The following is a 22,034-nucleotide window of genomic DNA, read 5'->3' as shown; positions in this document are numbered from 1 at the left end:
CTTATTTCTAAATCAACATACATCAGGTGGAAGCCAAGTAAACTTGAAACATGGAAACACTCAGACTGGAGGAAGGGCGAGTGGCAGCTAAATCATGTCTGTATAAACAAAAATTTTCATAAGGGAATGTACAGTGTTAAAGTATTGAGAGGAGTAGACACAGGCTCAGACCAAGACTTCATTAAAATTAAAATCAAATTCACTCAGTTGAAGAAAAAGAATGAAGAAGCTAATAAAGCAAGGAGGTATGACCTACACCACCTAATTAAAAATGACAAATACCAGCAAATAATACAAGCCATTAAAATAACAGATAACCTAGTCCTCAGTCTCATAAGTCAGGTTATCCTGCAGCATGATTTGTTGGGTTGGGCAGCTTTGCTGATGATGATTCAGTCTGTTCCAGTGTGAACTGGTGGGCTGTTGTTGCATCATCAGAAAGGCAATGGATGATAAAGGCACCTTTTTTTGTAAAATTTAACCAATAAAAATTTGTCACATTTTAGGCCTCGCTGCTTGATAATAATGTCTCAGCTGTATAGAATGCTCCTGGAAGAATAACTCACTGAAAGTGGCGTAGTTTGACTGTGGTAAAAAGTGATTTCTTGTTACATATATTCCAAATGATTGTGTAGGCCTTAAACAGTTTTTCTGTATGAGATTTTCTGCTTTATTTGACATTGTTAGTCTTCCTAGTCATTTCACTAAGTGTTGGTTAGTGAACCTGAGTGTCATATTCAGTGATGCTGTGTAATCAATAAAGATAGGAATTCTTTATGGATTCTTTTATTTTTTGTTCTCATAGTTATGCCAAGTATTCTTTCAGCAATATTGTCATGGGCTTATTTAGTACCAGATTGAAGGGGTGTCTTAGATAACACACCCCATTGCCTTAAGCCCATTTTTCTAACAATGATTTGGAAATTTTGCCCATGAATCTTACTTTAGAAATAGTGTTTCTTGAAGTCTGTTTGGCTAAATTAGTTGTTTTGTTATCTGCGACATATTCATGCAGTGCTGTAAACAGTGTGTCACTGTCAGTTAAGCCATAGGGTTTTCTAGAATCCACAAATAAGGCCACTGTGCAAATTGACCAGCAGTGCTGTAGTATCACCTTCAGACTCCAGATATGTTCTGCACAAAGTCAGTCTTGTCAAAAGGCTGTCAGGTATTCACCTGCCTTACATTCTGTCTATTGCCTTAATATGGTAAGAAAGGCATGAGACAATACTTTTGTCTGAAGAGAAATGTCTCAGTAATTTTCCGGGACCATCTTGTCACTCATATATTTTTACAGTGTTGTCAGTCATGAATTTTCCTCCGATCTCCAGTATTTCAGCAATTACACCATCTTTCCCTAGTGCTTTCTTTGGTCTGAATTACAATTAAATAAAATGTACTTCCTTGGTTACTTTGCATGGCCCAGACATTCTTCCTAGTCAGTCTGTGAACTATTGCTCGTGTAACCTAATGTAACTGAATGCAATGTTCTCAGTCTGTATTTCAGTTTTGTGAATGAGCTGTTTAACTTAGAAATATATACATCTTAAGAAGAGGTGTGTTTGTTTTTTGCAGGTGTCTAAATCCTGGAAAATATGCACAGCACCTCGAGAGGTGGCTGACATACTATCTCCCAAACCAGCTGCATATAATTGACGGTGATCAACTACGATCAGATCCAGTAGAAACTATGAATGACTTACAACGTTTCTTGAAAATACAGCCAGCATTTAACTATTCCCAGCACTTGAGGTAATTTTGATTATACAATTTCATAATCTTTATGTAGAAATTCAATAATGAAAAATCCAGGATGCAATGTAACAATGTTATGAGAACGATAGTTGCTACTTGCCATATAGTGAATGAAGATGCTGAGGCCAGGCGCCCTCTTCAGCCAGACACTGCTGTTATGTGTGCATCAGTTGCATTTGCATGAGTGTATGTGTGCATGTTCTATCTCTGACAAAGGCCTTGTTGGCCGAAAGCTCATTTTTAGACAGTGTTCCTGTTGTGCCTATCTGTGACTCAACATCTCCACTATATGGTGAGTAGCAACTATACTTTTCATAATATCTTTATGTAGAAATTAATTTTTCAGATATATTGTCAATTGGTGTTCCTGTAACTGATTATTGAAAGTTTATAAGAGTAATGTCTTTATATTACTGACTATTGCTGGAATAAGATTACATATGTTGAAAAAAATAAGATGATCATCTCCTGGAGGTTATAGTGTAGAGTCCAAAGTCAAGTAAGACTTGTCAGATGATATATTTGGAATGTGCTCAGCATATTATGAACAGCATGTTTTCTGTGGATCTGATTGCGTTTAAATATACAAAGTGTAGCATCACTTGCCGGAGAAGAAAATGAGGGGAATCAGGTTGTGCCATTGTGAAGATCTTTATAAACATTACAAAGAAATTAAATTTTCTGTTTTGTGCAACCACTACAATTTAGATTTTCAGTGGTTTGCTAAGCACTTTAATCTTGTCTTGTAACTTGAACTCTATTTGTTGAACTGTGTTTTTTTTACACACATAATTTATGTGCACATACACATCATCAGTACTTATCACTTACAGGAAGGGGGAAATAAAGAAACAGTTTTTGTACTAAGTAAGGCAGCACAACTGTGACACACTTTTATAGTATTCCAGGTGTGCCAGCTAAAAATTTATATTCCTTGAGTTAGATTTCCAGTGCTTCATATGAAATTTGGGATGGTTAGTTTAACAAGGTCACAGTCATTACTTTCCACAGTTCTTATGATCACTAGCTTGTGTTCCAGCCTTAATTTCCTATCACCAATGAGGTAATAAAGTGTGTGTGTGTTTTCAGTATATTCAGATGCTGTCAACAGAAAGATTAATAGTTACACTTTCAGCAAATCTTTGAGAAGTATTTTATCTCACACACAAGTTTGGGAACAATACAAAACTTGTAAAGTTTTCCATGAAAATTGTGGGACTTATTGATGAGCTGTAAAGATTAAATATGCCTTTTTGTTCAGTTGTCAGACTGTTACATATAGTAGATATTTGGTTACTGTAGACACATAGGATATATTAGCATAGCATGAACCCAACTCATATACTGGTAAGCAAATTTGTACCCATTCACAATGGTGTTACCTGTTTGTAGTTGGAATGTTCCAGAATGTCTTTCATTGGATTATCAGAAATGTGATAATCATATGACAGTTTTTTTACAGTATTCTAGAATGATGCAGCTGAACCTGAGTAATTGCTTCATAGATCAGACAGTTTCCTGTGTAACTTTAAAAATTTTACTGGCCTGAAAGGATATTTTTGGACATAATTTTCATGATTGGAAATGTTTTTTGTGTTTGGTACAAAAGTTTTTGAGAAAAGGAATGTCAATTTTCATTTATGAGAAAAGGAAGTGTATACTATGTTGTATGTATAAATGAATTTTCATGGAATTCATAACTGAAAAACCTTTTTTTAAAAAAAATGTTTTCTGTTACACAGATATGATCCCAAAAAGGGTTTCTTCTGCCAGGTGATAAATGGAGATCATACAAAATGCCTTGGACGCAGCAAAGGGAGGCAATACCCTCCAATGGAAGAAAAGTCATACAAGTTGTTGCAGGTGTGTTTCATGTTAATTAACATTTTCTTTTTATCAAACCAATAAGAAGAAGAAGAATTTTCAGAAGAGAGATAATGTTTGAAATAAATAAAGCAGAAAAATTGGGTTGTGCACAGTTCCAGTTCACTCCATATGACTGTGTACTCACACTTCCTGTTTTGTGTTCCTGCTTCTACATCACATACTGACCTGTATGCTGCATATCAAAGGAAATATTCAGAGTTCACACCAGTGCACTGTATTGTGTGTTACCAGTCATCTATTCCTCACAACAGAGATTTCTAGAGCATTGCCATGGTCATTCTGTGAAAGCAGACACCATATTTTTTCCTCTAAATATAATTTTGGTTAATAATCCTGGATTTTGTTAAAATATCTAACTTTAATTTTGCTGCTTCGTAGTGTCCAGCTTCTAGTCATGCATTCCATGGTGTTTTTGCAGCTGTATCCATGTAACAAGATGTAGATTAGATTATATAACCATGTATGTTTGTTAGATTTAAGTAAAATGAACTGTGCTGTACACATAAGCTGTGGACTGCACTTAAACAGAAACAGAAAGGCCAAACTACTCTCTCAGTTAAGCGAACTGTTTGAGTAAGCTATTAAGGAGGAGGATCCAATTGCCTTAGACTACAGCCATGAGGATAAAGGACCATCAAACTAGTGGCCAGGGATGTTGTTCAGGCATGCCCTGAGTAATGTTCACTCGAGGAAAAGCTGAACTGAGCAGGTAGTATGAAATGTAATAAACATGATAAGAATAGAATTCACCTGGATGGGATGCCATATCCAGTGCAATTAATAAGCTGTGCATCAAAGTAATCTCATAACCTCTTACCTCTGTGATTAATTGCAGCACTAGAGAAAGCACATATCTTGCTGTTATAACCAGTATCATGAAAATAGTGTATAAAAATGGAAGAAACTATAGATCAATATCACTAACTTCCTCCTTCAGTAAGATATTCAAAAGTATTATCCTATTCCAGCTTAGTGCCTGTTTCACAAAACATAAACTGCATATAGATTCTCAGCATGGCCTTAGAAAAGGGCTAATCATGAGCAGAGAAGCCCTGCAGTTCTTCCATGACATGCATTGTCTGTTGGACCAGAGGATGCAAACTGCAGGCACATTTTTAGACCTGACAAAACAATTTGACACAGTAAACTGTAAGTTACTTCTAAAAAAACTGGAAGTTATGTCAGGGATCCTTCTGTGCATCTTAATAGCAATGGTAAACAGTTCACTAAAGTATATACAAATTAGTTACAGATATGGGCTTTTAGTCCACCAGTGATCCAGTAATTCAAGGTGTATTTCATGGCTCAGTACTTTTGTCCCATTTGCTTCCTCATATGTATTTATAACATTACATAACCCTTTAGCTCCTGTGTTATAAGCTATGCAGATGAAACCTTGATATTATTTGATGGTAGAGAATACAAGGAGCTAGAATTTTTTTCTACTAGTGGGGTAACAAAATTAATAAAATACTTCAACAATTATGGCCTCAAGATGAATGTCGCCAAACCCACAACAGCACTCTGAGCAGCAATTGCAGCAGCAAACCGACTTGTTACATTAGGAAATTCAGCTTTTGTTGGAACACTGCAGCTTCAGGGGTCACAGCCCATTCAAGCTATGGTCATTTCCCAGGTGGAGTCCCACCCACCCATATTTCCACCATTTAATAATGCCAAAGAACGTTGGGACATGTACATGCAATGACTGAAACAGCACTTTGACACTTTTCAGACTGTTGATGACTAGAGACTGGATTATATGCATTTGCATGTTGCCACACGTATTTGCATATTTGGCTCTTTTTCACCAATTATTGCGTATTTTAACTAAAAACTGCTGATGATGCATATTTTTGCTCTATATTTACGACATTTTAAAAATCTAGACACACAGGCTCTAGCTCGAACAAGTTGTGATGTGTCACAGAGTACTGTGACCTATAAGTATGTGCAATCAACTACCCGAGAAGGGGTTGGAAAGCTAACTACTGAACATGAACAGGCAGGCAGTGTCAATGCACCTGCCACGCATGCCCCCACTTAATCCTCTCCCCTGTCACACTGCACGTGTCAGCAACAATTACATTAAATTATGCAAGTTGTTAGTCACATGTTCATTCATTGACATCTACATCTATGAGGATACTCTGTAAATCACATTTAAGTGCCTAGCAAAGGGTTCATTGAACCACCTTCACAATTCTCTATTATTCCAATCTTGTAAAGCCTGCGGAAAGAATGAACATCTATACCTTTCCGTGCAGGCTCTGATTTCCCTTATTTTATCATGGTGGTCATCTCTCCCTATGTAGGTCGCCATCAACAAAATATTTTCACATTTGGAGGAGAAAATTGGTGATTGAAATTCTGTGAGAAGGTTCTGCTGCAATGAAAAATGCCTTTGTTTTAATGATGTCCATCCCAAATCCTGTATCATTTCAGTGACACTTTCTTCCCTATTTTGCGATAATACAAAATGTGCTCTCCTTCTTTCAACTTTTTTGATGTACTCTGTCAGTCCTGTCTGATAAGGATCCCACACCATGCAGTGGTATTCTAAAAGGGGACAGACAAGCATAGTGTAGGCTGTCTCTTTAGTAGACCTGTTACGTTTTGTAAATGTCCTGCCAAAAAAATGCAGTCTTTGGTTAGTCTTCCCCACAACATTTTCTGTGTGTTCCTTCCAATTTAAGTTGTTTGTAATTGTATTTCCTAGGTATTTAGTTGAATTTATGGCCTTTAGATTTGACTGATTTATCATGTAACTGAAGTTTAATGGATTCCTTTTAGCACTCATGTTGATGACCTTACATTTTTCATTATTTAGGGTCAATTTCCAATTTTCACAGCATACAGATATCTTTTCTAAATTATTTTGCAATTTGTTTTGATCTTCTGATGACTACTAATCAATAAATGACAGCATCATCTACAAACAACTTAAGACGGCTGCTCAGATTGTCTCCTAATTCATTTATGTTGGTAAGGAACACCAAAGGGCCTACAACACTACCTTGGTGAATGCCAGAAATCACTTCTCTTTTAGTCGATGACTTTCTGTCAATTACTACGAGCTGTGATCTCTCTGACAGGAAATCATGAATCCGGTCCCATAACTGAGGCGGTATTCCATAAGCCGGCAATTTTGCTACAAGCCACTTGTGTAGTACAGTGTCAATAGCACTCAGCACTTCGTGTGAGTAAAGACCTAGTTGTGTTTCATAAAAATGATGTTTTCTAAATCTGTGTTGATTGTGTGACAATAGACCATTTTCTTTGAGGTAATTTGTTAGTGACTTGTGCAACTTTATACTCTGTGGGTACAGATCTATCATTGAGCAAATGGTTGTATATGATTGTTAAACTCTGAAAGGAACCTGATTGGCATACAGTCTGGACCAGAAGACTTTCTTTTATGCAGTGATTTAAGTTGCTTCACTACTCCACGGATATCTATTTCTAGGTTACTCATGTTTGCAGCTGTTCTTGAATTCTAGAATATTTACTTCATCTTCTTTTGTGAGGGAATTTTGAAAGGCTATGTTTAGTAACTCAGCTTTCACAGCACTGTCTTTGATCGTAGCTCCATTGCTATCATGCAGACAAGCCATTGATTGTGTTATGCTTCTAGCATACTTCACATACGACCAGAATCTCTTTGGATTTTCTGCCAGGTTTCAAGACAAAGTTTCATTGTGGAAACTATTATAAGCATCTCACATTGAAGTCTATGCTAAATTTCGAGCTTCTGTAAATGATCGTCAGTCTTGGAGATTTTGTGTCTGTTTAAATTTGATGTTTGTTGTTGTTGTTGTTGTTATTGTTGTTGTTGTTTCTGAAATAGGATTCTGACCCGTTTTGTGTACCGTGGGGGATCAGCTCCCCGTCATTTGTTAATTTGTTTCATATGAATCTCTCATTTGCTGCTGATACTATTTCTCTGAATTAATCTGGTCTACACATAGATTGTTAATTTGGAAGGAATGGAGATTGACTCTCAAGAAGGCATCAAGTGAATTTTTATCTGATTTTTTGAATAGGTATATTTTTTGTTTATTTTTGGGGGATTTGGAAGTTACAGTATTCAATCTCGCTACAACAACCCTGTGGTCACTAATGCCTGTATCCATTTTTGATGCTTGTTATTAACTCGGGATCATTTGTTGCTGAGAGGTTAAGTGTGTTTTCAAAACTGTTTACTATTTGCGTGGACTCATGTACTAAGTGCTCAAAATAATTTTCTGAGAACGTGTTTAGGACAATTTTGGATGATGTTTTATGCATACCTCTGGAATTAAACATGTGTTTTCGCCAACATATTGAGGGTAAATTGAAGTCACCACCAACTATAATTGTCTGAGTCGAGTGTGTGTTTGAAATCAAACTCAAGACTTCTTTGAATCTATGAGCAATTGTATCATCTGAATTGGGAAGTCAGTGAAAGAATCCAATTATTATTTTATTCTGGTTGCCAAGAATGACCTCTGCCCATACTAACACACAAGAACTATTTACTTCAATTTTGTGACAAGATAAACTACTTCTAACAGCAACAAACATGTGACCGCCAACTGTGTTTAGCCTATTCATTTGGAACACCGTTAAGTTCTTCACAAAAATTTCAGCTGAACTTATCTCTGGCTTTAGCCAGCTTTCAGTGCCTATAATGGTTTGAACATCAATTATTTCTATTAGCACTTGGAGTTCTGGTACTTTCCCAATATAGCTACGACAGTTTACAAGTGTTATACCGATGGTTCCTGTATCTACATTCTTCCTGTGTTCTTCGGCCTGCACCCTTTCTGACTGAAGCTCTTTTAGGCCCACGACAACAACTTATGACAGTGGCAAGTAGCACTAGCAGGATTTAACATTAAAAAAAAAAAAATAGCATTAACATGGATCTATGTGAAGCATTCATTGCTAGTAATATTCCTTCCTCTTCAAGTACTTACAAACCGTATCCTCAAAGGTTTCCTGTGGAAATATTGCTCAAGTCAAAATATACCAGATGAATCAAATTGCATAAAAATTATACACCGACAACTTACCTACATGTGCTGGAAGAAATATGCAGCGAACTCAAGGACAACATTATTTGGATTTCAGTTGATGAAACAAATGACAGATGTAGACATTACATCTTTTATGATCACCAGATTTGTGAAGGAAGGTATTAGAAACATATTTCCAAAATCTTCTGCAGATGAAAGAGTGTGTTTCTCTCAGACACTGCTCCCTTTATGATCAAAGCAAGGAAAGCTCTCAAAGTATTTTACCCCAATTCGATTCATGTGATGTGCTTTGCTCAGGGAGTACATCGCCTTTCTGAAGAAGTACGACCCACATTTGGGATTGTAAATAATCCACAAGAAAGTTTTTCTTAAGGTGCCTGTGTACATCAAGACATACAAAGAAAAACTGCCTAATATGACTTTATCTCACAAACCAATGGTAACTTGTTGGGATATGTGTGCTGAAGCTATGTTGTCTTACAGTGAACATTTCAAGGCCATCAGAGCCATAGTAAATGACTTTGATAGTGCAGAGGGTTTGGCAGTTTGCCAGTGCAAGGAAGCACTTAATGATTCCATTGATGATGCTAGCATTAAAGAAGAAAAAAGACATTGCTGTATTTAGCACTCATTTTTCCCATATACCTGTGAGTATTGAAAAGCTGAAACTAAAGGTTTGGCACTAAATGAATCTATTCAGTTAATGAATGAAATTAATGTGGTGAACTTCTCATTGTTTTGAGCAATAACCCAGGCATTGAACCCATGTCCCAAATTAATGGTTTTGTTAATGGTATGGGTGAACTTTTGCCAGAAATAATAAGAGCGAACAAATTCAAGTACTGTCCATTAACCTCAGTTGATGTAAAATAGTCCTTTTCTGACTATAAACATGCTTTGAGTGATCAAAGACACAATCTTACTGCTAAATATTTGGATCAATACCTGATTGTTTATGTTTACAGTAATAGCAAAATGTAAAATAATTTTTAAATAATACTTTTGTATGATAATATTATTTAAATGTTAATATTGTTCAATAAATTCCTGATTGTTTGTTGTTTTTAAAATAAAATATTATGGAATTCTTATGCATGCCCCTCTGCATGCAATATATTTCAAAATAGAACCTGTGCAAATACGTTGTTTCATGGCGACTAACTCACATCGTGTTCACAAAGTTTCCACATGATCACGTTGTGCCTTGAATTCCATCAATATCACAGTCAACCTGGTCAATCATACTGCTCATAGGCAACAGATTTGCAGGGACTGGGTCAATGTTGTGATTTCACTTGTGCAAACTCGCCTTGCAGTACCTTGTGTGCTGGTTCCTCGATTAGAGACATGGTGGTCCAATTGGCCCCTGATGTGAAGTTGTGCACTGCAGCTCTCAAGATGGATGATCCTTATGTGGACAACATTTTGAAAATCGTGCACTATTTCAAGATTGCCCAGATGACAAATGAACATCTTATGGCTTGTCTCCAGGTGGTAGTGATTCAATCACCACCAAGGGATCGAAATGCTCATAAGTCCTTTTCCTGACAGCAGTGTTGTGATTCACCATTTTCAGACATGTCAGCAACCTTTGAACAGACAGTAACACTGTCTAGACATAAGCAACAGGGTCTTCCATCTTGTCCTGATTGTTTCATGATGCAGACTGTACAGATTGCTGGTCACACTGCACACATTATGGAAAGGATGGGCATCTCCGAACTGTCTTCCATCAAGTACTGGGACAGTCAAACTGCATTGTGCACTTGCATCAAGGGATGGTGTGTGAACTCCAGACCATTGTTCCCCAGGGAAATCCTCTCACCACTGGGTTGTTTATTGACCTCATAACTGTGCGTCAGGATGTTTGTTTCCAGGTAGACATGTGAGTTTCAATTTCCCTGGTAAATCTCCAAACATATCAAGTTTCTTGTGCTGGCCTAACATAAGCTCGTCTGGGTACCCAGCTTAGACCCTGCCCTCCCGCAAGTTGATTGCACATGTTGACAGCTCAGTTCCCCTCGGAGCTCAGTTCATGAATATGGCAGTGTACAAGGAGGTTACACAGCCAATAATGCTGTTTGTTGTCAATAGTCACTCAGCTGGTGACATTTCCAGCCTAGGTGCCTTCTCACTGTTTGGGTTCTCCATCACAGAAGAAGTTCAGGTTGTGTCAGACACAGTTACTTCCAGGAATGTGATGACCTTTGTGTCTCCTTATTCAAATCTGGCCTGGGGTGTGCCACCAATTTTGAGGTGCATATTTCTCTACAGCCAGATGCAGTGCCCTGTTTTTGTTGGGCACATCCCCTTCCAGTCTCCCTATGGACAGCGGTTAAACTTGTACTCTGTCACCTTCATGGAGGTGGGATACTTGAATCTGTCATAACTAGTGCTTGTGCCACACCCCTGGTGGTGGGTAAGAAACCATATGGCTCTCTCCAGCTATGTGGAGATTTTCAGTCAACAATTAATGCCCAGGCACATGTGGAAACCTACCCCATACCACATCTGGAGAACCTCCTTACAAAGCTCATCAGTGATAAACATTTTTGTAAGATACACCTTGCCAATGCATATTTACGGATCTCACTGGATCAGGATTAACGGTGCATTATGGTCATCAATACTCCCTTGTACAGATACAAATGTTTGCCCTCTGGGACCTTTCTGGTCCAGCAATCTTCCAGCAATACACGGAACAGTTAACCATGTTCATTCCTGCTTATACCAGTTACTGAGATAACTCAACAGTTATGGGTGGTAAGTGCCAAGACCCCAGTGCAACCTTTGCACCATCATTACTATGTTGCATGGTGCAGGGCTCAGGTGTTGTGTACACAAATGTAAGTTTCTTCAGGAGCAAGTGGAATACTTTGGACACTTGCTCAACAAAGATGGGATTCAGCACACTATCCACAACATTTTGGCTGTTGACTGTCTCCCACCTCCCATAAACTTACAGGAGCTGCAGGCTTTTTTGGGTAAAGTGAATTATTATTCTAAGTAGCTCGCATTGGGCACCCACCCAAGCAGCTGCAGAAGAAGGGCATTCAGTTCCAGTTCTCAACTGCCTGTGAGCATGCTCTCATCCAGGTGAAGCATACATTACGTTCAGTGCCCTGCCTTACTCCCTTTACCTCATCATGCCCCTTGTATTGGCTGCTGATATTTCCTGCTGTTGCACTGGTGTAGTGTTAGTGCTCAATATAGATCGAGAAAGAGGATTTAACGATCATCTTTGCCATTAAAAAACTCCACGTGTGCCTCTTTGGGACTAAGTTTACCCTCATTGCTGACCACAAACCATTGCTAGCACTCTTTGGGCCACACTCTCAGCTTCCAGAGTGGATGGCTCAAAGACTCCAGTGTTGGTCCAGCAGGAGATCTCCTGTTTCCACATTGACATAGAACAACATGCCGTGGATGGGTTTCTCATTACTGCTACATCACCACAGAGACATGCTGTGACCCTATCTTATGGTATGTTATGCACTGTGTGCTACACGGGTGGTGTACTTATTTGTCCAAATCTGCTGATTCAGAACTCCATGTCTGAGCTAGTCTTCCTCTTTGTCTTCAATGTTCTCCTGCTGGATGCAGAGGCAGATATCTACCTTTTGTCATCCCATATACTTTATGCTGTCATATCTAGGAACTCCTCCATCATGGGCAGATGAAAGCCCTTGACAGGCAACATATCTACTTGCCAGGACTGACCACAAACATAGAGGCTATGGTGTGCAGCTGTTCTGCATGTGTTCAACATCAGGCTGCTCCTTCTCAGTCTTTCACTCCCTGGCCCTTTCCTTGTCACTGAGACCGCATTCATTTGCTGTTCTCTTTTTGAACTCTATGTGGTTAACATGGTATTCACCCTTACAACTGCCTCACGTGATGCTCTTTCCAAAATTCTTGCTATCGAAGGCCTTCCCCACACTCTGTTGTCCAACAGCAAGCCCCAGTTCACACCAATTGCCTTTGAACAGTTTTCAATGGCATTAAACATTTGTTTAGCCCATCTTTTCACCATTCCTCTAATGGTGAAGCAGAGCAGATGGTGCGTAAATTTATATAACAAATGTTGAAAGCATTGGGCACATCTGTCACCACAGTGGCACTCACAATGTTCCTGAACACCTACCAGACCACCCCTATTCGTGACCACAGCCAAGCAGAGCTTCTCTGTGGGTGCCAGCCACATATTCTCCTCCACCACCACAGGCCTGAGAACCCTCGATCCAACATGCTGGATGATACCCCTAAGGTTCAGTGATCTGGTCACATTCCTGTGGAGCAAAACCTTTGTAGGTACTGGCTGTGATTGTGGATACCCATTGGTAGGACCATATGACGGTCGATAGTTTGGAGCATTGGCACACTGACTAACTCTGCCCTTGCCTACTGACTGCACCACCACCAGTGGCTAACTCAGAGTTGGAGTCCTTGCCCTCGCAAACCCCTCAAGCACATGGGTACAATTCAGCAGTTCACATGGATGTGGGTTTAGAAGTTGAGACCTTGCCCCAGCGTCCATCCCCGCAACAGTCATCTCCCACACTGCTGTTCCCAGTGAATTGCCTGATGTCCCATGTTCCTTCTCTCGGCTGGTGGGCTCCACAGCCAGCACACTGACTGTGTGACCGACTCGCTTTCTGCAGCATTGTCCAGGGCACTTCAGGTCCTAATCACCCATTTCAGGGCCTAACGAGTTCGAAAGCCCACCAGAACGTGTGGACCTAGACAGCAGCCGGTAGGTAGCATTCCTAATGTTTATGAGCACTGCTGTCACAGTCACAGTGCTAGGTGTGGGCCACACCCAACACACCAACATTTCAGCACCTACAGCAGTGCAGGGGGCTGCACCCCAGTTGCATTTCGAGTGCACGCCCATATCGTTCCTTGCACCCAGCATTTCTTGGCTTCAGATATTGCTGTGTCTAGGCTCTCAATTTGTTCTACATGCCAGAATTGTCATTCTGTCATGTCTTGTCGTTCATTCATCACTGTCAGTGCCTTTTTTTTTGTTGTTTTCGATGACTCATTGTCGATGCCCATGGCTGGTCAGCAGGTGTCTCATGGGTGTTTCAGATTCCAGTTACTATGTATGTAAAATCACAGCAACAGAAACTGTCAGCTGTAAATTTCTGTGGTGGATAAGTCACATTAACTTTCAATGGCAAAGTTGGTAGAGGCTTATAATCTCCTTAGCCAGACTGCAAAGATAGTTTGGAATGAAACATTAAATATGGTTTACTGTGGAACAGTTAACCCCTTTCTTAACTTTAGGATTGAATTATGAGGCTGTGGAGCTGATATTGATTTAAAAAGAATGCTGCTGTTACAGAAACAATGAATAAGACATACATAGGATAAGCCACAGAAGGTCATGCCGTGAAGCATTTGTACAGCACAGATACTTGACAGTATATTCATTATACATATTTAAATTTGATTACTGAAGGAAACTATCAAATGCACTGATGTTCACAATCACAACACCAGAACAAAATATAATTTCTTTTGGAAAAGAATAAAATTATAAATGACAGATTGAATCAGATACATCAGTGGTTTGATTGGAATTAACAGATCTACCAAACTGTCTAAGACCTTGTAAGGGGACTGATTTTAACACAAAATTAAACATTTTTCTGGTAGAAAATGTTTATATTGATTCAGTGAATTCCAAGACATACCTTGTGATATGAACCAGTAGCACATCAACTGTGAAGTAATAAGTGTACAAAATAGATATAAGATGCAACAATTGTAATATGTAACATATTTTGTAAATTTATTTTGTTGTATTATTATTTCAGACATCATTGGGCTGTCTCAATGCAAGGAAAATGTAAATAAATAAAAAATAAATTAATTGTCTGTCCATAGACATGTAGCAAAGAGAGCATTGGGAAAGCAGAACATATAAGACAAACAAAGTATAGGATATACATAATGTATGCAAAAATTTATCTGCTTTCAGTTTGTTTTACAGAAAGTGAGGGAGGTGTCCTTAAGCATATATATGGGGAAACAATAGAAAAAAAGCACTTTTAGAAATTTCTGCAGTAATTGACATAAAATGATTAATAATGAAGTGAATTCCTAGGCCATTGTAGCCAAGTAATGACAAAAGAAAATAGTTTACAGTGTTTCTTTATAAAGTAGGTATTACTACACTTAAGATGCGCAGAAGTTGAATATTACACAGAACTCACATTGTGTGATATTTTTTGTTAGTTGTCCTGTGAAATTGTCAGTGGAGTAGAAGAAATTGGCTACCATAAACTCTTCAGGCTCTGCTGAAACTATACTTTGTTAGTAGCTAAACTTAATGTGTTTGCTAAAAAGTTTTTAAATATGTGTGATCCTGAGTAATGGACACCTTTTTTGGGAAAAGTAATAAGTCTTTATGTGGATAGTTTGTATTTACAATCAGGAAGTGACTGATAGCTTAATCTATTAATTTGTTTTCTATTGAAACTCTTCATCTGTTCTGAGAGAATTATGGCTTGAACCATTTTTTAGTACTTCTTCCGATGTGATGATATCCTGATTTATGTGAAAGGATGGTGTGATTCACATGTTCAAACATTTCTAATATTTTACCTGCAGACATCTCACAAATGCCAATGATCTGTGAATGAATCTGATGAACTACTTTCAGACATCTAAACTATGGCTTGGGTGTGTTATTCGTGGTTAGACAATTAAGGAATTTATGAGAACTTTGGCAAAAATGAAATTGGATCCAAGTTAGATATGAACCTTTTACCCTATTTCTTATACATAGGCTAGACTTAAGCATATTTTAGCCAGAAAATAAAAAAAATGTTTGGTGAGAATCATAGGTTAATGAACCACAAGCATGTCCCCACAAGAGAATGGTGCTTAATTAACTTTGCTGGTATTTACTTATAGAATTTTCTATTTTCTTATTCTAGTGACATTACTACAGGTGAACAGACTATCACTCTCATGTTACTAAAGTTATTTGACAAGACTGGCCTCAGGTGTTTTAGAGAAGCATAAACTGAACATAATTTTATTGATGATGGGCATAAGACGCTTGTTAAAGTAAATACAAAATTATGAAACTTGTATTAGACATTATTTATTAATTTTACCACTCATTGTTAGATGGCATGTTTTTTGGTTTTATTTATTGTTCCTCGAAAGTATCAATGTCATTAGGTTGTAATTCACAGATTGTATAGTGTCAGTTATTTATTTGCAGCGGTACTACCTTTCCCACAACACAGCTCTGGTGAAGCTGCTGAAGAAACTGGGTATGCGGACAATACCCCAGTGGCTGAAAGAAGACCTGAGTGACACCGTAGTGTCACCACCGTGACACCGTCTCCGGCGCCCTCACCGAAGGGCGTCCGTCCAGAGGAAGTGGTAATGTGTGTACGTAGAAACAGAATCCACCTGAGACTGACAGTGGCATCAGCATCGGTGACTACGTATTCTCATTGTGATCCACTGTATAGTATCTACAACTCGAGAGGGTGTAAATTGTTTCTGGTTCATAAATGGAACACTTGAGGAAGCAGCAAGTGTGACAGCAGTGGTGCAGGAGTAGCATTGCTGATTTACTGTCATTCATGTTGTGATGCTGGTTTTGGTACTGTGCAAATTGTATTTTGTTTTTTAATGACTTCTGAAGGACATGGCAGCTGCAAGGCTGTGATTTTAATTTTGTTTGTGGTACATTTGTATTAAATGGACACTGCACCATGTAATGTTGGAACCAGTGCATATTTCAACATTGTTCTGTGATCATTAGTATTTGATTACTGTATTTTTTGATTTATCAGGGATCTCATGTTACCAGCACTGGCCTTTTGGATTTCTTGTACTGTATTACATCAGTGTCATATTAGGTGTTCGTATTAACCAAAAGCGCTTAGGAAATCTAGAGTGGTCGAGGTGTTTCACTTGGAGATAGGAGAACAAGAATGTTACTATTTGTAGCATTATATTTGATAAAATATTTACAGTTAAGCTGTTTATTTGTTTATGCCAACATTGTATCACTACACAATTTTTTTCTGTATTGAGACATAGGTTGGTATGCTCATTTGACATGAAAGAAGTGAAGGTACCAAATACTACTTCTGTCTGGCAGCTTTAACCCAACAGTTTTATTAGTAGAGAAAGTTTTTTCCCCCTAGCAAAGTTTTTGCAGATACATATTCCTTAAACTGTAGGGGTATTATGGTGATTGCCTGAAAAGTCGTGTACAAAAAATTGAGAGATTACCTCTTCATTTATGGTATTTTCTCACAACATTATGTTTGTAATTTTACCATATCTAGAATGGCATTCTTTCTAGACATTACAACATTGTTACACATTTTATTTTTGCCTTAAATCAATGACAGCAGTCAGTTCTTAGAGAACATATCAGTTTGAAAAACAGTTTTCAATATGTATTACTATTTGGTCTCCTGTAAAAATGTAAATCATTTTTAAATGTCTATTGGTGTAAAGTAGTTTTTGTGCATAAAGCCTGCCATTTATATATGTGACTGTGTTGCCCAAGATAACAAAACACTTCCCTAATATGTGGACTGAGGTATTACCACTAATGACGGAGTATATTAAATTCCAATTAATACATTCCACTGTATTTCAAAACACAGCCCATTTCTCCCATAGTTGCATCTGAATGTTAATCACACCTTGTTGACAGATTTCATAATTGACACACTCATCTGGGCATACTTAAACTGTATGCAGTTGCCCATTTCATATCAACATGTTTTAGCCTCTGATTTGGTGTACATTGTGAAGGACAAAAACTGTGTGAAAATATTATTATCTTTCTCTCATGACTGTGATCAGCAGTTTATAGAAATATATTTCCACTGAAAACTCAAAGCAACCATGCTACCAGAAATCAGTGTACGCAACTACATAAAGCAGCCTCCCATTAAAAAAAACGTAGAATGTGAGGTGTTCTGCAGGAACGACATAGAACTACTGTGTATTTGTGAAATCTTCATCGCAATAAATTAAAACAATATCAGAAATAAAAGTACAGCTTTCAAAATGAAGCTCTTATCATGACAACTTTATTCTACAAGTTGTAATATATGAACAGCAATAATTATCCATCAGCTTATTTCAGTAACTATAATAGTTTGTTACTTGGCTGACCAACTGTTAATTAGGGATTGTTTTGGTAACATGAGTGGAGCTGTTGTTTGTCAAATAGCAGTTAATTTTAGAATTGGGATTAGTAAAAAGTAGTAAAACTGAAAGAATTCATTTCCTATCTTTCTCCATTTACCATAAAAACAGTAATTTCTGCAGCTGCTACATGGCTGTTTTATATGTTGTTTTCATTATTCACAATTCTTTACAGCAACTGACTTTCAGCTCTCAAAATGCTGCTCTCTAGAATGTTGCATACTTCAGAAAGTAAGTTGTCTTTTTCCTACTCTGCTAAGAGCTCTTACAAACTAGAGATTTCTCTCACAATTATTATACCTCAGCTGTTGTTCAATATTATGTACTTTCCTTTAAGTTTTTCACATTCAGTCAGGGCATTGCGGAAACTTTTTGAAAAAATATTTTCTTCATTCTGTTACACCACAATTTGCCATGATTGTGTACATGATCTTCTGAGAAATAGTATAATTACTCTTCAGTGTGGTTTTCTGATCAAGGAATAAGTTTAAAAATTTGCTAGAATCCAAAAGACTTTTTGTCGTTAACTGTTATTAACACTTTACACAAGCTCTTATAGAGAAATACTGGTATATATAGTTTATGAGACATCTTGTAGTTCATGTACCTCAAAACTATTGTACACTCCTTTCCCCCCTTGCTTTGAAATATTTTTTTAAAGCTGGATGGATGGTACACAGATGTACTGTTTTTACCATAGAGAAATAGATGAAAAACATCAGAGATCTGAGTCTTTATTTCGGTCACTAAACTAGATTATGAATTATTTGCATCAGGAAGATCTACAGTGATTTGACAGAGTATGTACAAAGTCTTACCATCACTGTCACCATCTTCAAAAACTGTTCATAATTTTTGCTGCAGTCTCTTAATACTAACATTGCAAGATTCTGACAATAATTAATTCTTGAGTGCCGTCATATGATACTGTAGCTGTAACAGAAATAAAAATGATAGCAACATGGCAGCATTGATTGACCTATTGTATGAAGCTAACTCTGGCTGTCAGCTGTGCTTCATCCGGATTTACAAATAAACATTGTGAAAATTGTTGCTAGATTAGCTCTGTCACTTTGGCAGCTCGTTAAACTGGTAAGTCAATAATTCTTCTGTTTTTAGTTGAGTTATTTCAACTTAAGTACCAAAAACAAGAACTAGCCCTTTGTTAACAAATGTAATTTTTTGTGTTTGAAGGAGATATTTATTTCTGGTTAATATCCTTTTTCACTTTTCTAAAGGAGACCAAATGCAGAAACTCTGAATACTTTGATTTCATATGTACCTACAGAAACCTCAAATTGATTATACAAATGGAAATATTTCCATAACAAAAGATTCATGTTGCTAGGGACAGTGGTGCAACAATTTGGATTTGTAAATGTATTGCACAGCTTGTGTTTTAACAATATTTGTGTAATACTGATGAATATTGATTTTTTAATCTGTTACTGAGTGATAGTAAATGTAAATGATATATATAAATGTTCAGCATTAGTTTTCAGATAAACAGTGTATTGGCTATACTCTATTGAAACTGAAACATCATTAATGTGTAGCTATTAAAAAGTATTTTGATGGACATTATGTGGAACATGATGCAGATGATGTTAAAGTTATTTCTCTTGTGGCTAACCAAAAGACCAGTGAATCTATTTAAAAACATTCCACCATTTTGCTGACAAGCTTTTCAAGTAACTTTTTTTTGAAAATATGGTTAATTTATGTATGCAAGAAAAATTAGCTTGTTGCAGCAAAGAAAGTAAATTCATGCAACATTCACTACTCTTTATGTTGAAAAAACAGTTTCTCTCCTTTTGTGAACAATTGTTATTTTGAAATGTGGAGCTGTTAACATTTTTTCTTATAATTAGCTTAGGAAAGTTAAAAGCTTGACACTAATGCACATGGAATGATCATAACCATTCCACTGCATTTGCTTGGTGAACTTGTCATAGTGATACTGAAAATGAACAAACTTTCTTCTGTGCCAGTTCTGAAGTTCAGGCTTTCAAACATGATACACATGAGGAAAATATTTCAACACATTGCATCCAGGTTTTAAGTTATATGTCATCAAACAGTTCACAAGAAAGCTATCTTTCCTGTTGATGATTAGCAGAATATTTGTGAGAAGGAAACTGATTTTACTAATATATTTGTAGTGAAGTTTACTTTAGCTGGAGTGCACACTGAAGAATGTTACAAACCAATTCAGCACACAAAAAAGGACACTCTGTGTAATTCAAGGGTCTGATAGAATTGTATGAGTTTATCTTCAGAAACTGAGATTAATTATTTTTATCTAGTCAATATCTGGTTTTCACAAAGTGCTGTCATTTTGTTTAACTTTCTGAGCAATTTTGTACCCAAGACTGTGTTCAGCGCAGCTGCTGTATGCCTAATACCTAAACTTTTAATGTCACATAATGTGTGTTTACTAATCATTAATTCATTTGTTGATGTGTTCATTTTGTAATGGGTAAAGCTTCACTCATGCAGTATGGTCTATTTCATACTGCTGTTTACTCACTGATCCCAAAAGTCTGGCTCAAGCTGGTTTACCTGTGTGTGCAGCAGGACAACGAATTGTTCATATTTCAGATTATAATCCTCATTATATAGTTGGTACTCCATGCATGTAAAATAACCAATGAAAAGAGCATACATAAAATTGGGAAGATGATGTATGTCACAAAGCCAGCCAGCTCCTAAAGAATTATTGATTAATTTCAATGATTGATTAGTAGTTGTTTAATTCAGCTATTCCATTTTTACTATCAAAGACATTGTTTCTCATTTATGAAGAATAAAAGTGTTGTTATATCTCTATGTATATACTATGTATGCCATATATAATAGTGCTAACAAAGTTAAATGTGTGTTTATGATTATTGCAGCATATGACAGATTACTAATATGTTATGGTAGGCATTTATCACCTTTTTGTTTGTTTTAGATTAGTACTGATCTTACTAAACATGCCAGAAAAGGTTTACACAACAGCTTAATTATGATTACATCATTCTGATATTTAAAATGTTAAGTGTTTGTAATTTGTTATGCTTATTTCCATTTTCCCATTTCTGAACACACACATTGACTGCTTGAAAAAAAAAAAATTAAAAAAAAGGAACACACACACACACACACACACACACACACACACACACACACACACACACACACTGAGTCAAGAAAATGAAGGGGACTTCTCCACATTCAGCCTTGCTGATTATGGTTGCAGTCAGTGGTAAAATGCATTTTATGAGGTACTACATGAATGCAATTCAAAGCTACAACAATTCTTAGACACACATTTAGCAACCATTAATTACAAGATTTAAATACAGAGGCAAAGCAAAATCACCCAGGTTTTATTAATTGAAAATCATAAATACTGTATAAGTGAAGCTACCTTTTGTGCTAAACAGTTTATTGTATATAAATTGTGCCATCTTATTTCTGTACATATATAAATAGAACTTATATCAATTGAAACTGTATTATGCATTGTAACAGAATATTTAAATGGATATAAGAAAGCAAAAGATGACAATAAACAATGTAAATAAATAATCTACCTGGAAATTCATATCCACCTGTCATGTTTTCAGTATTGTGCATCTTACTGTATGTTGTCAAATAATAGGAAATCCATGATGGAATAATGGCAGTATTATGAGAAAGATAGATTGCTACTTACCTCATACAGCAGATGTTAAGTTGCAGACCGGCACAACAAAAAGACTGCTAAGCCATCTGTTGTGAACTCCTATGGAGATGTCACCAGTAGTCCCAATCCTTCCACAGTACCTTTCTTATGATTCTCTCTCTCTCTCTCTCTCTCTCTCTCTCTCTCTCTCTCTCTCTTTGTTGTGGCTGTGACCTCTTGTAACACTAAATGCACATGTGATTAAAATACACTTTATTACAGGAACCAATTGAGTACTTAACTTCAAAGATGTCCAATCTGAAGTTCTGTGTCAGTGTCCATGTCACAACTACGTACAATAACTAATGTTCCCTCACAGCTAGCTAAGGTGTGAGGTGATGACTGTCACTGTGGAAGGCTTCACAGCTATATACAATGACTTATGTTCACTCACAGCTAGCTAAGGTGTGAGGTGACGACTGTCACTGTGGAAGGCTAGAACACAGTGCGACATGTTAAGG

General features: G+C 37.1%; 1 protein-coding gene across 1 annotated transcript in view; it reads left to right on the top strand.

The window, feature by feature from the left end:
* LOC124712487 (bifunctional heparan sulfate N-deacetylase/N-sulfotransferase) overlaps nucleotides 1-21,040 on the top strand; it is a 107,860-nt gene extending 86,820 nt beyond the window's left edge. The window contains exons 14-16 of the mRNA XM_047242782.1: nucleotides 1,576-1,752; nucleotides 3,498-3,618; nucleotides 15,901-21,040. Coding sequence (XP_047098738.1) covers nucleotides 1,576-1,752; nucleotides 3,498-3,618; nucleotides 15,901-16,017 — 415 coding nt within the window. The 3' untranslated portion in view covers nucleotides 16,018-21,040. The remainder of the gene's footprint in view (nucleotides 1-1,575; nucleotides 1,753-3,497; nucleotides 3,619-15,900) is intronic.
* The last annotated feature ends 994 nt before the right edge of the window (nucleotides 21,041-22,034 follow it).

This window comes from Schistocerca piceifrons, chromosome 8 (assembly GCF_021461385.2).
Source record: "Schistocerca piceifrons isolate TAMUIC-IGC-003096 chromosome 8, iqSchPice1.1, whole genome shotgun sequence".
Classification (NCBI taxonomy): domain Eukaryota; kingdom Metazoa; phylum Arthropoda; class Insecta; order Orthoptera; family Acrididae; genus Schistocerca; species Schistocerca piceifrons.
Note: the sequence above shows the minus strand (reverse complement) of the source record. Positions and strands in the feature narration are given on the sequence as shown.